This window comes from Henckelia pumila, chromosome 1, assembly GCF_033568475.1.
Source record: "Henckelia pumila isolate YLH828 chromosome 1, ASM3356847v2, whole genome shotgun sequence".
Taxonomy (NCBI): Eukaryota; Viridiplantae; Streptophyta; class Magnoliopsida; order Lamiales; family Gesneriaceae; genus Henckelia; species Henckelia pumila.
The window spans coordinates 105,529,827-105,544,184 of NC_133120.1; the positions used below are offsets into that span (position 1 = coordinate 105,529,827).

At 32.8% G+C, this 14,358-nt stretch overlaps 2 protein-coding genes across 5 annotated transcripts; both read left to right on the forward strand.

Moving 5' to 3' along the window:
* Positions 1-728: 728 nt before the first annotated feature.
* On the forward strand, positions 729-3,798 carry LOC140875799 (receptor-like protein EIX2). Of its 2 annotated transcripts, none has more exons than XM_073279593.1 (4): positions 729-1,056; positions 1,204-1,494; positions 1,599-1,817; positions 2,104-3,798. In XM_073279593.1, the coding sequence occupies exons 1-4, from the start codon at positions 750-752 to the stop codon at positions 3,750-3,752; spliced, it is 2,466 nt and encodes an 821-aa protein (XP_073135694.1). In that variant the 5' UTR covers positions 729-749; the 3' UTR covers positions 3,753-3,798. The 2 variants fall into 2 exon arrangements, with proteins under 2 accessions (XP_073135694.1, XP_073135695.1); XM_073279594.1 differs by having other exon boundaries at positions 1,204-1,485.
* A 2,935-nt stretch (positions 3,799-6,733) lies between these two features.
* Positions 6,734-10,037, forward strand: LOC140875798 (receptor-like protein EIX2). 3 transcript variants are annotated; one of them, XM_073279590.1, is made up of 5 exons: positions 6,734-6,927; positions 7,033-7,258; positions 7,534-7,836; positions 7,942-8,160; positions 8,348-10,037. In XM_073279590.1, exons 1-5 carry the CDS (start codon positions 6,817-6,819, stop codon positions 9,985-9,987), a joined length of 2,499 nt encoding a protein of 832 aa, XP_073135691.1. In that variant the 5' UTR covers positions 6,734-6,816; the 3' UTR covers positions 9,988-10,037. The 3 variants fall into 3 exon arrangements, with proteins under 3 accessions (XP_073135691.1, XP_073135693.1, XP_073135692.1); XM_073279591.1 differs by having other exon boundaries at positions 6,793-6,927; positions 7,074-7,258; XM_073279592.1 differs by lacking the exon at positions 7,534-7,836.
* The last annotated feature ends 4,321 nt before the right edge of the window (positions 10,038-14,358 follow it).

A 14,358-nucleotide genomic window follows, 5' to 3' on the forward strand; every position in this document is an offset into this window, starting at 1 on the left:
ATAATGCTTTACTCAGCCTTTTTGACTTAGCAAGCTTACTGGAATATTGCTCAATCTCATTGCCATGTTGACTTAAGTCAACTCTCACAAAAGTATGTTAAAGGAATAACTTGTTTTAAAGAAATTGAATTATGATACATATATATTGCCCCTTACTACATATTAGTATTATTTTGTGCACCTCATATGATGGTGGAACAAATTGTTTTGCGACACGGTTTTATGGCAGCTTTGTATTAAAAAATAAAAATAATGAAGGTATTTCATGTAAGACAAAATAGTTTTCACCATCCTCCCTAAATAGTATTTCTAAGTGTCTCTCTTAACAAATAGTAGTAGATTACTGAGTATAACTATTGATTAGGCTAACATTTTATCAAAAGATTCAAAACAACAAGTGCATATTGTGATCGAGGGATATTATAGGAAGATTTTGTGCTACACCATGAGAAATACTTTTTTATTTTTCTTCAAATACTCGCGTGAACACACCGAAAAAATAAAAAGATGGAGTATTTCTTCTGATGTAGCGCAGAATATCCTATACCATTTTCATATATGGATGAAAAAATATATATCTAAATAATTTGTAATAAGTTATATATCATAATATAATAATTTGAATTAACAATCCTTGCATAAATATGACTAATTAAATAGACTAATTAATTCATATATATATTATATATACACCACTAACGTTTTCAAAAAATAAGATGTACCTTCGGTTGGTTGTGACAACCTCAAACATGAAAACAGCTATAAGCATAAAATTGTTGATCCCTCTCCGCATGATACTCTGTTTAATTTTATTGAGCAAGCCTATACTTGGTATAACTTCAAGCCAGCTCCAAGGCGATGAAGTCCGGTGCCTGGACCGGGAACGACTCGCGCTCCTCGAGTTTAAAGACGGGCTGAGATATGCTGAGCGATTAGATACTTGGGGCATTGGAGAGCACAAAAACGATTGCTGCAAATGGCATGGCGTTCTTTGTCATAATCGGACCAATCATGTTGTGGAACTGAATCTACCAAATATGTTTTCAGGCGGAGCTGGTAAGCCAAAGGAACAACAAGCTAGATATTCTATTTGGTTTTCCATATTTTGCTGAAATTTGCATATACAGATTTCAAGTAACATGCATGCATATGAATTATTTTGTAGATGCCACATATTGAATATATATAGTGATATTGTTTCAGGTAATATTTTTGAAGCTCTTGGAAATCTGGTGTCCCTTTCCTATCTTGATCTCTCTTTGAATAGTCTCCAAGGGAGGATTCCAGATAATTTAGGGAATTTGACATTTCTTTCTTATCTGGATTTGTCGAATAATAAACTGGAAGGTGTTATCCCGGATAGTTTAGGAAACTTGATGCACCTTTCTCATCTCAATCTGTCTGATAACCAACTTGAAGTTGCTATTCCTCACACTTTTGGGAATTTGACGTCTCTTTCGCATCTCGACATGTCTAATAATCATGGTGAAGATGGTATTCCAACTCTTTAATTTGCTAGCTGTTTTTCAAAGAATTTATATAATTAGCTAGTGCATGTATATGATCTCAACTATATTTAATCGTGGATTGTTTTGAAGGTTGCATAATTCCTGAGGCTTTGGGGAATATGGAGTCACTTTCCCTTCTAGATCTCTCTTTTACTACCCTTAAAGGAAGGATTCCTAACTCTTTGGGAAATCTAACATCCCTAGTCGAGCTCCATCTCTCCTACAACATGCTGGATGGCGGAATTCCTGATTCTTTCGGGAAGTTGACGTCTCTTTCTCATCTTGATCTCTCTGCTAACATTCTTGAAGGTACTATTTATAATGATTTGGATGTGTAAAATCATTAATTTTAAATTCTTAATTATCATGCTTATATATATCCTCTTACATAACAAACTTTTAAGTAATAAGAGCAAAATTAATCTTTGAAATTAGGCATATATATACTGTAATTTGCGAGAAGAAACATAAAAAAAATAAAAAATTTGCAAATAAAATTGAACTTTGTATCACCTCAAATGATCTTATTTAATCTCAAGTTCATTTTCCCTTTTTGTTGAGCTGATTTTAATTATATTCCCATTATTTTGATCAGGAGGGATTCCGGTTACTTTGGGGAATATAACCAAGCTTTCACATCTTGATCTCTCCACTAACAAGTTTGAGGGAAGCATTCCTGTTGCTTTATGGACTCTGTCATATCTTTCTTATTTCGACATCTCGAGTAACAAAATTTCTGGCACAAGTCTAGATAGTTTTCAGACAAGTGATTTGAGTTATTTAGATATGTCGCACAATCAGATGTCTGGCCCTGTACCTGATTTATCGTCCAACTTCCCTGAGCTTCTTACATTAGACTTGAGCATCAACGAGTTTAATGGTCTGATACCTCTTCTACCTCCACGTTTACAAATTCTGAATCTAAGTAAAAATAAGATTTCCGGGGAGTTGAATGGAATTTGCAGTGATGGTATCAATATGTTAGTGCTACTCGATGTTTCGGACAACCTACTATCAGGCGAGCTTCCTAGTTGTTTGCATAATTTAGAATCACTCCAGTATCTTAATTTGGCAAAAAATAATTTCTCTGGTGAGATTCAAGACTCAATCCTCTGGCCGAGTAGTCTTGATTCGCTGCATCTGTGGAGCAATAGTTTTCGTGGGGAAATACCGAAATCATTAAGAGGCTGTAGGGGTTTGCGTTATTTGGTTATTGGAGAAAACTACTTCACGGGAAAAATACCAGCTTGGATAGGAGAAAGCCTATCAGAATTGAGTTTTCTAAGTCTGACATCCAATTATTTCAATGGTAGTTTGTCTTCAACCTTGTGTCATCTTCAAAAGCTTCAGGTTTTGGACATCTCTTCCAATAATATTTCTGGGACAATACCAAGTTGTTTTAATAATTTAACGTCTATGTATTCGAAACCACACCTTCCACCTCAAATAAAGTATCAAGCATTAGTATCTTCAAAAAAAAATATAATGTATGAAGCATTAGGTCCTGCAAGGCCGCCGTGCAGTAAGCGTGGTGCATCATATTATTCTTGTTTTCCTACAACAACAATTCCAAAAAAATATGACCGTTTAAAAGTAGTCTGGAAAGGCAACGAGACAGAGGAGAACCATCAAATTCTTTATATTTTGAAACTCATTGATCTTTCCGAAAACAAGTTAGTTGGAGTAATCCCTTCTGAAGTTGCGGGTCTTGATGGCCTTATTGCCTTGAACCTCTCGGGCAATCACCTGGAGGGATCCATTCCACCTAACCTTGGTAACGTGGAATTATTAAACTTTCTTGATTTATCACGAAATAACCTTGTTGGTCGTATTCCTGATACCCTTTCACAACTGAGTCACCTCGGAATATTGAACTTATCGTACAACAATTTGTCGGGAAGAATTCCATGGAGCAATCACTTGACGACTTTCAACTCTTATTCATTCTTAGGGAATCCCGAATTATGTGGTCTTCCTCTCTCGCATCCTTGTCCCGGAGATGATCAAAAACCTGCAGGCAAGCCAAACTTTACAGACGACAACGTTGATGAAATGGATGGAGACAAGTACATAACTAAAGGATTTTATGTCAGTATGACATTTGGTGTGGTGGTCGGATTTTGGTGTGTTTTCGGGACTCTTATACTGAATAGAACTTGTAGAATTGCATATTTTAGGATGCCTATCATCATAAAAGACTGGATGTATGTAAAGATAGTCATGTACTGGAAAAGATGGACATAGTTAACTTTAAAACTTGATTATAAAATTTAAATTAGTGTTATTTAACTATTATAAATGAGTACTCGAAATTTTCATAATTTATTATATATATATTTCAAAGTTTTCAACATGAATCGATAATTTTGTCCATTAATATATAATGTAACTGTATATGTACCATTCTTTTCAAAAAAAATAAAAAACTGTATATGTACCATTAAAATAAAACTATATGGGCTCGTTTGGTACGTGTGATTGAGATTATTTTGGTTAAAAATATACGAGGGATAAATTGTTTTTTCGTTACGATAATTAATATACAAGATAATATTATTTTGTGTTTGGTTGATTTTTTGTGTTTGGGATAAACCTTTGACCAAGCAACCTGTTTCCGAAAATACCCTCTACAAGACTTAGAAATTACGTGAGATGAACCCATTCGTCCTCAAAGTTTAATCTTTGACCCATTTCTTTGCTTATCTTCTTTCATCCTCCATGAATGAACTTGATCATATCCTATCTGCCCTATGTTCATGTGTACTTTCCCTTTATTACTCTCATTTGCGTTCACCACATTTTCGATGTTTTTTCTGATCTTTCGCGATTTCTCGAATCAACTCATGTCCCATTTTCAGCTCTTCATCAAAAATCAGATCCAGTTCACTCACGGTTTCACGCAAATTTTCTTCGACTTTGTTGCTTACAGATCAAGATTTGGCTCCAAGAATCACACAGCTCTGCATTTGGATCCAGAATTCTGATTTCAATTACAGCAAATTCGTACAAACATCTCGATTCTTACTCGTTTTCGAACCGATATTTCTATCGCCATAACTGGGAATATTCACATGAAGCGATCGGATCTCCTCAAAAAACTTGAGAATCTTATTCGGCGTGTGATACAAGCAGCCATCACAGTCACAGTACTCCTTTTTCTTGGCCTTCAATCTGATCAAACCCAAAAAGGAAACGAAGGCGGCGTTGGGAAGAAAAATGGGGGGTCGTAATTATTAGGACAAAGGACAAAATAGTAAATGCACTTTCTTTTCCCACGAACTGTAGCAAATGGGTTTCATAATACCTGCTTGACGCTGTGTTACGTTTTCCAACCTTTTCCTTTGTTCACAGAAAATAATACCGGGCCTATGGTTATCCTACTGTTGCGTAAAAATGAGTCAAACGAAGGAAAAATCTCAACTAGGAATTACATTGCAAATGTAAGAAATCCATAGAACAAAAAATACTTGAAAATTACATAATTTCCATCCATTGAAGAATGACAATAATCTCCGTAAGAAGTTTTTTTGATATTTGCTGGAGTTGGTAATTTTATCGTTCGATCAATATCATCACCAAACTCTAAATATTGAATACCATTATTCTTCTCCATTGTTAAGGAATCAGAAGAAGATAAAAAAAAAAAAGCGTGAAATTTTCTCTAAATAAATCTAATGAAATATAATAGGAAATGTGAATAAATTGTAGGATTGATGAGGGCATACTAGTCTTATAAAAATATGGAAAAATTTAAGGAGGAGTAATTTTGTAAGAAAACACATAACTATCAAAAGTGGAGTATAATTATAAATTTTTGGAGTGTAAATATCATTTTCCTTTTTTTCGATTTCTTAATTAATTCTTTAACGAACTTAATTTTGGCATCTTCAAAATGAATTCAAGATTTTTTGTTTTTTTATAAATAATCAAGTCTAAACTAATTATGTTCCATATCTAGTTGCTCTTTATTTGGTCTTTTTTTAAAAAATAATAATAATTTAGTCGAACATTTTGTTATTAGCTGTAAAATCAGACTCAATTTAATTTGATTCTGAATAAATATTTCCGACCTCTTAGAAAAATCTGGCCTACGATTTCACATGTGAAGTTAAGGAAATTATGGGTTCGACTTGAAGTCTTTCTGCCCAATGGGAAAGTTGTGACCCAGAGATGCAGTCAAGTCAAAGTATTATTACATTTTGGGAATCGTATACACGGTAGGCATAGAGATTGGTACGATTGATGGACATCATAACAATAAATATATATATATATATATATATATATATATATATATATATATTTATATTATGACTCACTAATATAGATCTAATGAACTTTTTTTTAGAAGATTATTCTTATTTTATTAGAAAAACAAAATGGGTTATGATATAATTTTAGATTATCGCACGTACGTTTTTTTATCGTATAGCTTCTCTCATTTGATTTATTATGTTATATATAAAATAATATGCAATAAATAATGGATGCAATTATTCTAGTTACGTAATGAGAATGTCGGAGCAGTCTATGCTGTCCCATTCGGGCGCTATTCGAATGGAATCCAACGGTCAAATTTGTTTTTTATTTATAATATTCGCGCGAACATCTCAAATGAAAAAAAAAAAAAAAAAATGGACCGTTGAATCTAAGATTCTCGTGTATGTCATGTCCGTTGACTTCAAGTCAACTCTGAAATTTCCGTCTTCCACTAGCCTAGTTTAATTACTAGAATATTGTTCAATCTCATGTATAGTTGACTTAAGTCAACTCTCACAAAGTATATTTTAGAAGGAAATACAAATATTATAGGTGGAATTCTTAAAATAAGAGCCATAGTATGAGATGCGTTTGTTTTGAATTAATTGGTAATCAGTTCAATTTTTAGCCTTTTAGGTCGATTTTTTTTAAAAAAATATTATTTATTCCAAACATGACTCAATTTTACCATCTATAGTTTAGACTTTAAGTTATAAAGCTATTGACGTACATTTTACATTTTATATGTTTATTTGTATAGTTGGAAATGGAATAAGAATTTTGCCTACCAACAAAAATATTATTAGCTACGTACCTCCTCGAACCTGCTTATAATGAATGCAATTGTGCCACTAGGTACACAAAAAGGCTCTTGTCGTTCAATTCCTTTATAATTACGCAAATTAAATAATTTGGATATTCGTTGACTTTAAGTCAACTCTGTAATTTCTTTTTAAAAATGCAAATTTGGTTACAAAGTGTATATAAAATTACAAAATTATCGTTACACTTAATTTGAAATATAAATTTAAATGCACTTTGTAACTCAATGTGTAAGTCTGATTGTGGATATAACATGATCAATTTCCTTCTCCTAGCTCCAGCTGGAACTCTGCGAGTGACACATCTCATTGTCTTGTTGTATATATATGCCATTAAGGTAATTTTCAATAAGATTCATGTACCTCAAATTAAGATGGAAAGTGATACAAGAATTATAAAGTTTTTGACCCCTCTACTCTTATTGATTTTATTCATGAGCAAGAAGCCTGTAGTTGCTACAACTTCAAGCCGGTGTCTTGACAGGGAAAGACTGGCGCTCCTCAAGTTTAAAGACGGGCTGAAGCATCCAACTGGGGGATTGCATTCTTGGGAGCACAAAAAAAATTGCTGCAAATGGAAAGGAATTCTTTGTGATAATCACACCAATCGTGTTGTGGAATTGAATCTACGAGATATAGAGTTATGCCCAGACTATGAAAATTCATGTGGTGCGTAGTTATTCTAAGTAGATGATGCATTTTCATGTAGATGCCATATATTGGCTAGCTATTATATATAAGCTATCGATCGCCACATATTGAATATATATATACAGTGTTATGTTGCATGCCCAGATTATGAAAATTGCGTTGCGTACATATGAATTTTGTAGATGCCATGCACATTGGCTAGCTATTATAAGCTATCGGCCGCCACATATATACTGAATATATATATATATATATATATATATATATATATATATATATATATTTAATTGCAGGTAATATTTCTGAAGCTCTAGGAAATCTGTTCTCTCTTTCCTATCTTGATCTCTCGGGCCAATGGTTGGAAGGGAGGATTCCTGATAATTTAGGGAATTTGACATTCCTTTCTCATCTGGATTTGTCGAATAATAGACTTGAAGGTGGTATCCCGGATAGTTTAGGAAACTTGATGCACCTTTCTCATCTCAATCTGTCTAATAACCAACTTGAAGCTGGTATTCCTCAAACTTTTGGGAATTTGACGTCTCTTTCGCATCTCGACATGTCTAATAATGATGGTTATAACATCCCTGAAGATGGTATTCCAACTCTTTAATTGCTAGCTGTTTTTCAAAGAATTTATATATGCCACTTAATTAGCTAGTGCATGTTCTCAACTATTAATCGTCGATATATTGTTTAAGGTTGGATAATTCCTGAGGCTTTGGGGAATATGGAGTCTCTTTCCCTTTTAGATCTCTCTTTTACAACCCTTAAAGGAAGGATTCCCAACTCTTTGGGAAATCTAACATCCCTTGTCGAGCTCCATCTCTCCTACAACATGCTGGATGGCGGAATTCCTGATTCTTTCGGGAAGTTGACGTCTCTTTCTCATCTTGATCTCTCTGCTAACATTCTTCAAGGTATATATTATTTATAATGATTTAATTTGGATGTGTAAAATCAAGATCTTAATTAATTAGCATGCTTATATATATATATCCTCTTTCATAACAAACTTTTAAGTAATGAGAGCAAATTAATCTCAAGAATTCATTTTCCCTTTTTGTTGAGCTGATTTTAATTATATTCCCATTATATATTTTGAAGGTGGGATTCCGGTTACTTTGGGGAATATAACCTCGCTTTCGCATCTTGATCTCTCCACTAACATGTTTGAGGGAAGTATTCCTGTTGCTTTATGGACTCTGTCATCTCTTTCTTATCTCAACATCTCGAGTAACAAAATTTCTGGCACCAGTCTAGATAGTTTTCAGACAAGTGGTTTGAGTTATTTAGATATGTCGCACAATCAGATGTCTGGCCCTGTACCTGATTTATCGACCAACTTCCCTGAGCTTCTTACATTAGACTTGAGCCTCAACGAGTTTAATGGTCCGATACCCCTTTTACCTCGACATTTACAAATTCTGAATCTAAGTAAAAATAAGATTTCCGGGAATTTGAATGGAATTTACAGTGATCATGATAGTATCAATAGGTTAGCGCTACTTGATGTTTCGGACAACCTACTAACAGGCGAGCTTCCTAGTTGTTTGGATAATTTACAATCACTCCAGTATCTTAATTTGGCAAACAATTATCTCTCTGGTGAGATTCAAGACTCAATCCTCTGGCCGAGTACTCTTGATTCGCTGCATCTTTGGAGCAATAGTTTTCGTGGGGAAATACCGAAATCATTAAGAGAGTGTAGTGGTTTGCGTTATTTGGTTATTGGAGAAAACTACTTCACGGGGAAAATACCAGCTTGGATAGGAGAAAGCCTATCAGAATTGAGTTTTCTAAGTCTGACAACCAATTATTTCAATGGTAGTTTGCCTTCAACATTGTGTCATCTTCAAAAGCTTCAGGTTTTGGACATCTCTTCCAACAACATTTCTGGGACGATACCAAGTTGTTTTAATAATTTAACGTCTATGTATTCCAAACCACTCCTTCCACCTCAAATAACGTATTCGAAATCACCCCTAACGTATCGTGCATTAGATCCTACAAGGCCGTTCTGCAATAGTGCATTATATTCTTCTTGTCTTCCTACACCAGTACCGACAATTCCAAAGAAATATGACCGTTTCAAAGTAGTGTGGAAAGGCAACGAGACAGAGGAGAACCATGAAATTCTTTATATTTTGAAACTCATTGATCTTTCCGAAAACAAGTTAGTTGGAGAAATCCCTTCTGAAATTGCGGGTCTTGATGGCCTTATTGCCTTGAACCTCTCGGGCAATCACTTGGAGGGATCCATTCCACCTACCATTGGTAACGTGGAATTGTTGAACTTTCTTGATTTATCACGAAATAACCTTATTGGTTGCATTCCGGATACCCTTTCACAACTGAATCACCTCGGAATATTGAACTTATCGTACAACAATTTGTCGGGAAGAATTCCATGGAGCAATCACTTGACGACTTTCAACTCTTATTCATTCTTAGGGAATCCCGAATTATGTGGTCTTCCTCTCTCGCATCCTTGTCCCGGAGATGATCAAAAACCTGCAGGCAAGCAAAACTTTACAGACGACAACGTTGATGAAATGGATGGAGACAAGTACATAACTAAAGGATTTTATGTCAGTATGACATTTGGTGTGGTTGTCGGATTTTGGTGTGTTCTCGGGACTCTTATTCTAAATAGAACTTGTAGATTTGCATATTTTAGGATGCCTATCGTCATAAAAGACTGGATGTATGTAAAGATAGTCATGTGCTGGAAAAGATGGACATAGTTAATTTTAAAACTTCGTTGTAAAATTTAAATTAGTGTTATTTAACTATTATAAATGAGTATTCTAAATGTTTAATACTTGAAATTTTCATAATTTATAATATATTTCAAAGTTTTCAACACGAATCGATAAATTATCATTTTGTCTTTTTAGTAATAAATAAAATATGAATAATATTATTTATAAGGGGTAATATAGTAATTTAAATTCAATAATTTTATTGATGTAAGATAAATAATTAATGATTTTATTTATGTAAAATTAATAATTAATATATGGATAAATAATATGACGAGAAAAACGCAAAATTAGATAAGATAAGTTATACATAAATTAATAATAACTGATACCAAACAGTACTTACATTACTCGAGTACTACCATCTCCAATGTTTATTGTCATTGCTAATTTCTTTGCCCAAATTTTTATTTTACATACAAAATTCAATAATTCAATTCTCCCATATTTGCCAAATATTTTGGCCTATGAAGTATTTTCTCTCTGCCCAACGGGAAAGTTGTGACAGGAGATGAGTCCGAAAACAAAAGGCTACATCGAATTTATAACACTTGAAATTTAATTTAGTTTATAATATTAAAAATTGGTTGTAAATTTAAATTAGTGTTATTATTTAATATAATAAAGCACTACACCAAAATTTAAACACTTGAAATTTTTATAGTTTATAATATATTGCAAAGTTCACGATTGCGAATCGATAATTTTCTCTTTTAACTTTGTAACCATTTATAAATAAAATAGGAGGAAGACAAAGAGGTAGCAATCTAATGAATCTATGAATTCATGCTAGGTTGATATGAATAGAAGCTCATATTTTAGCTCTACTGTCTAATCACGTGTTCTAAAAGGCGGCGCCTAGGCGGATTGTCTAATCACGTGTTCTAAAAGGCGGCGTGTAGGTTCGTCTAGGCGCTGGGCTGTTGTCCACCGCCTCGCTTTCTTGTTAGGCTATGCCTTTAGGCGTTTCTCGTCTAATCTCCCGCCTAGGAGCCGCCCAAGCCGCCTAGGCGGGCAGAAATCCGCCTAGGCGGTTATTATTTTTTATAATAGAAAAATTAAAAATAAAAAACTAAAACAAGAGAAGCGACGCAAGAAACAAACATAGAAAGAACGAGAAGCGCATAAAATAAAGTCAAGCAAAAAATTAAATCTCATATTACATATAAAGACTTGATATCTATTAATATCTATGTTGTTGTTGTTGTTGTTATTATTATTATTATTAAAATTTTATAAAAATTTCGTATAAAAACTGAAAAACATAAGACATAAAAATTATATTTTATAGTAAAACTCATAAATATACCTTATTTAGGTTTTATAAAAAAAAAATCGCCTAGGCACCTAAGCGGCTAAGCGCTAGGTGGTAGGTCGCCGCCCGCCTACCGCCTACCGCCTAGCGTTTTTTAGAATATTGGTCTAATCACGTTAATTGGACAACAAGAAATCAGCCCATAGTACTAAAAATGGGCCTAATAATTCGGCCATTGTTCGGTTTGGGCCAATATAGTTATCCTTTATTATTTTTAAATAAAAACTATATACACTAAAATGAATATATAGTTATCTTATAATACCGTTTCACGAATCAATTTTGTGATATAGTTCATATAGATACGTGAGTCTAACTCAACCCATTAAAAAATATTATTTTTTATGTGAGTCCAAAATATTATTTTTCATTCTACATATAAATTGAATCGACCAGTCTAACGAATATATATAAATCCGTGAGGACTAATCATGATTTTTACTTTGAAAATTTATATAAAGAGAGAGGGAAAAAAATTAACCTTCATATCAAATAATCGATACAGGGCATATATATCATTACCTTAATAAATAAACCCTTTTTGCTTCGTTGGACGACAAAAAATAAGTTTTTGTTTGCGCGTGTACTTTAAAACATGTTTTTAGTGTTTTATAAGTTAAAAAAACTTAAAGTATGTGTTTGTATAATATTTTTATATATTTTTTTTAAAATATTTTTTAAAAAAACATTCTGTAAGTATATTTTTTAAAGAACAATTTAGAGGTGTTTTTAGAATAGAATTATGGAAGGCTTAAGGATGAACAACATTACTTTTGAAATGTTGAAATATTTTGATAAAATAGTTATCCAAACACATATTTATTATTAAAACAACTTTAAAATATTTTATAAAAACTTTTGAGAAAACCATTTTTATAAAAACATTTATAATACTTATCCAAACGGAGTCTAAACCTTCCTTGTTATGAGTCGAGGGTGTCTAGGTATTAGGTAAGTGGACTGACTCTGTTTTTCCTGGTTATTGAAGTTAGAACGAAGGAATGACTTCATTAAATAAATGAAATTATGATATTTAAAAATTAAACTCTATATTTAAAAATCACATAAGATCTTATGAAATCTCACGGATCAATTTTCTAATCGATATGGATCTCTTATGATTTTTGTGCCAAAATTATTAATCTTCACTCCAAATAGGGATTGAGTCGACCCGTCTCTTAGTTATAGATCCACGAGATCATCTCACACGAAACATACCCAAAACTAGAGTATGGTTATTGATACCCGGTAAGATAGCCCGGGTTATCATCAAACCCAAGTGATCATCTAAGAACCCGGGTAAGAGGGTATTGTCGGATATCTGGGTGAGGCTCGTGGTCGGTTGCCTGTCAGCGGCTTAGTAAGGCCCAGGTGGATGAAAGAGGCCCGAACGCTAGAGAGACCGGGCTCTCCTGCCTTTAAGGGATGAAATAAAGCCATGTTGCCTTAATAGGGAGTTACTTCCATCTTAAGAAAATGGAGTGACCCAATCCTTGGTAAAGGCCCGGTTTCTGTATTTTTTGAGGCTAGGAAAGGGCCACGTCCCTTTAGCGTATGTTGACTTTCTCTATGGAAAAAGAGATCAGAGGGCACGTTCGAACGACATAGGCTTGTCCAGAAATTACGGAAGACATCTCGTCATATAAAATGTCAATCACTTCACATTTAATGATTGTCAGTTGACCCATGTGGGATAATCATTAAATGTCCCAATGGATCATCCATAAATACTCAGCTCTCCCGGGCTTGGGTAAAGTATGTTCATTCGGATCTTCACAAATACTGAAGACCCATGAATGCAAATGCACGTTTCTTAATCCCTAGGATCATCGAGAAACCCATAAAAAATTGACAAAATTGCACGAGTCTGCGCTAAGTGTCTTTAGCGTGTGTTTGTGGACCTTCCCATACATATATTGCACGTTTATTTTTACTAAAAAAATTGCACGTGCAACGCACGTGACACGTGATAATAATTTTATTAGTTGATTGTTTAACTTTTTTAATTAAGTGTTATATATTTTACTATCAATTTCAAACTTCGGTTATAATGATTTGATCTCTAATTAGTTATTTAAGTGAGATCATTATGTCTTTAATGTTTTCTTTTTTACGATCAATTTGTGGTATCTAATCGATGCTTTTATTTTTTATACCTTGACTTTAATTTATTTTTTTAATTAATGACTTTAAAACAATAACATATGTTATATATTTTTTTCGAGAAATGTAAAAAAAATACATTGATTTTTTTTATAAATCATAGGACTGAGCGTTTTGCATTTTATTAAAAGCTATATATAGTTGATGAAATATAATCGTGCAATTCAAATATTTTAATCTGTGTAACAGTTCAAACGCTACATTTTGATTGTTTTACATAGCAAAGAGATAATTATTGTACACAATAATCTTATTTCCAATAATTATGCTTGTAATCAATGTGAATCGAAGTCATGACCTTCACTTTGATACATATTGTATGGCCGAATGCTTAATGCATTTTCAGAAATTATAGTCATTGGTAACAATATTAACCTAATGTTTTAAACTATATTGTATCTCAAATATCATGTTTCGATTGTTCTTCTCAGTATGAATAGTTATTGCACTTTAACAAAAGTAATGTATGTTAAATAATAATTTTACTTTTATTTATTTGCAAGTTAAAACAGTAATTTATTTGAAAAAAATAATTTTTTAGTTCCATTAACACATCACATTTTGATTTTTAGTCAATTGATTTGTCAAATTTAAGATTTGATACACTAACTTTTAATTTTGACTATTTTTAATCCAATTATTAACGTGACATCTAACAAGTCAACAAATTTTGAAGTCGCATCATTATTATAAATTATAATGCCCATGTCAGTATTTTTCGATGCAAAATAACTATTTTTCAGTGTCACCACAACATTTAGGTCTAAATAGATTAAAATAAAACTTAGTCTACAAAAAACAAACTTTGAAACTTAGTGACCAAAACCTAAAATTTAAAAAATATAGTGAAAAATAATAATAATTTTTTAATTTAA

Excerpts from the sequence above, each read along its gene's own strand:
- LOC140875799 (XM_073279593.1), top strand. The coding sequence starts at position 750 with ATGAAAACAGCTATAAGCATAAAATTGTTGATCCCTCTCCGCATGATA. Across the intron at positions 1,057-1,203 it reads TATGTTTTCAGGCGGAGCTG|GTAATATTTTTGAAGCTCTT; the intron begins GTAAGCCAAAGG and ends ATATTGTTTCAG. Across the intron at positions 1,818-2,103 it reads CTCTGCTAACATTCTTGAAG|GAGGGATTCCGGTTACTTTG; the intron begins GTACTATTTATA and ends TATTTTGATCAG.
- LOC140875798 (XM_073279590.1), top strand. The coding sequence starts at position 6,817 with ATGTGTAAGTCTGATTGTGGATATAACATGATCAATTTCCTTCTCCTA. Across the intron at positions 7,837-7,941 it reads TTATAACATCCCTGAAGATG|GTTGGATAATTCCTGAGGCT; the intron begins GTATTCCAACTC and ends ATATTGTTTAAG. Across the intron at positions 8,161-8,347 it reads CTCTGCTAACATTCTTCAAG|GTGGGATTCCGGTTACTTTG; the intron begins GTATATATTATT and ends TATATTTTGAAG.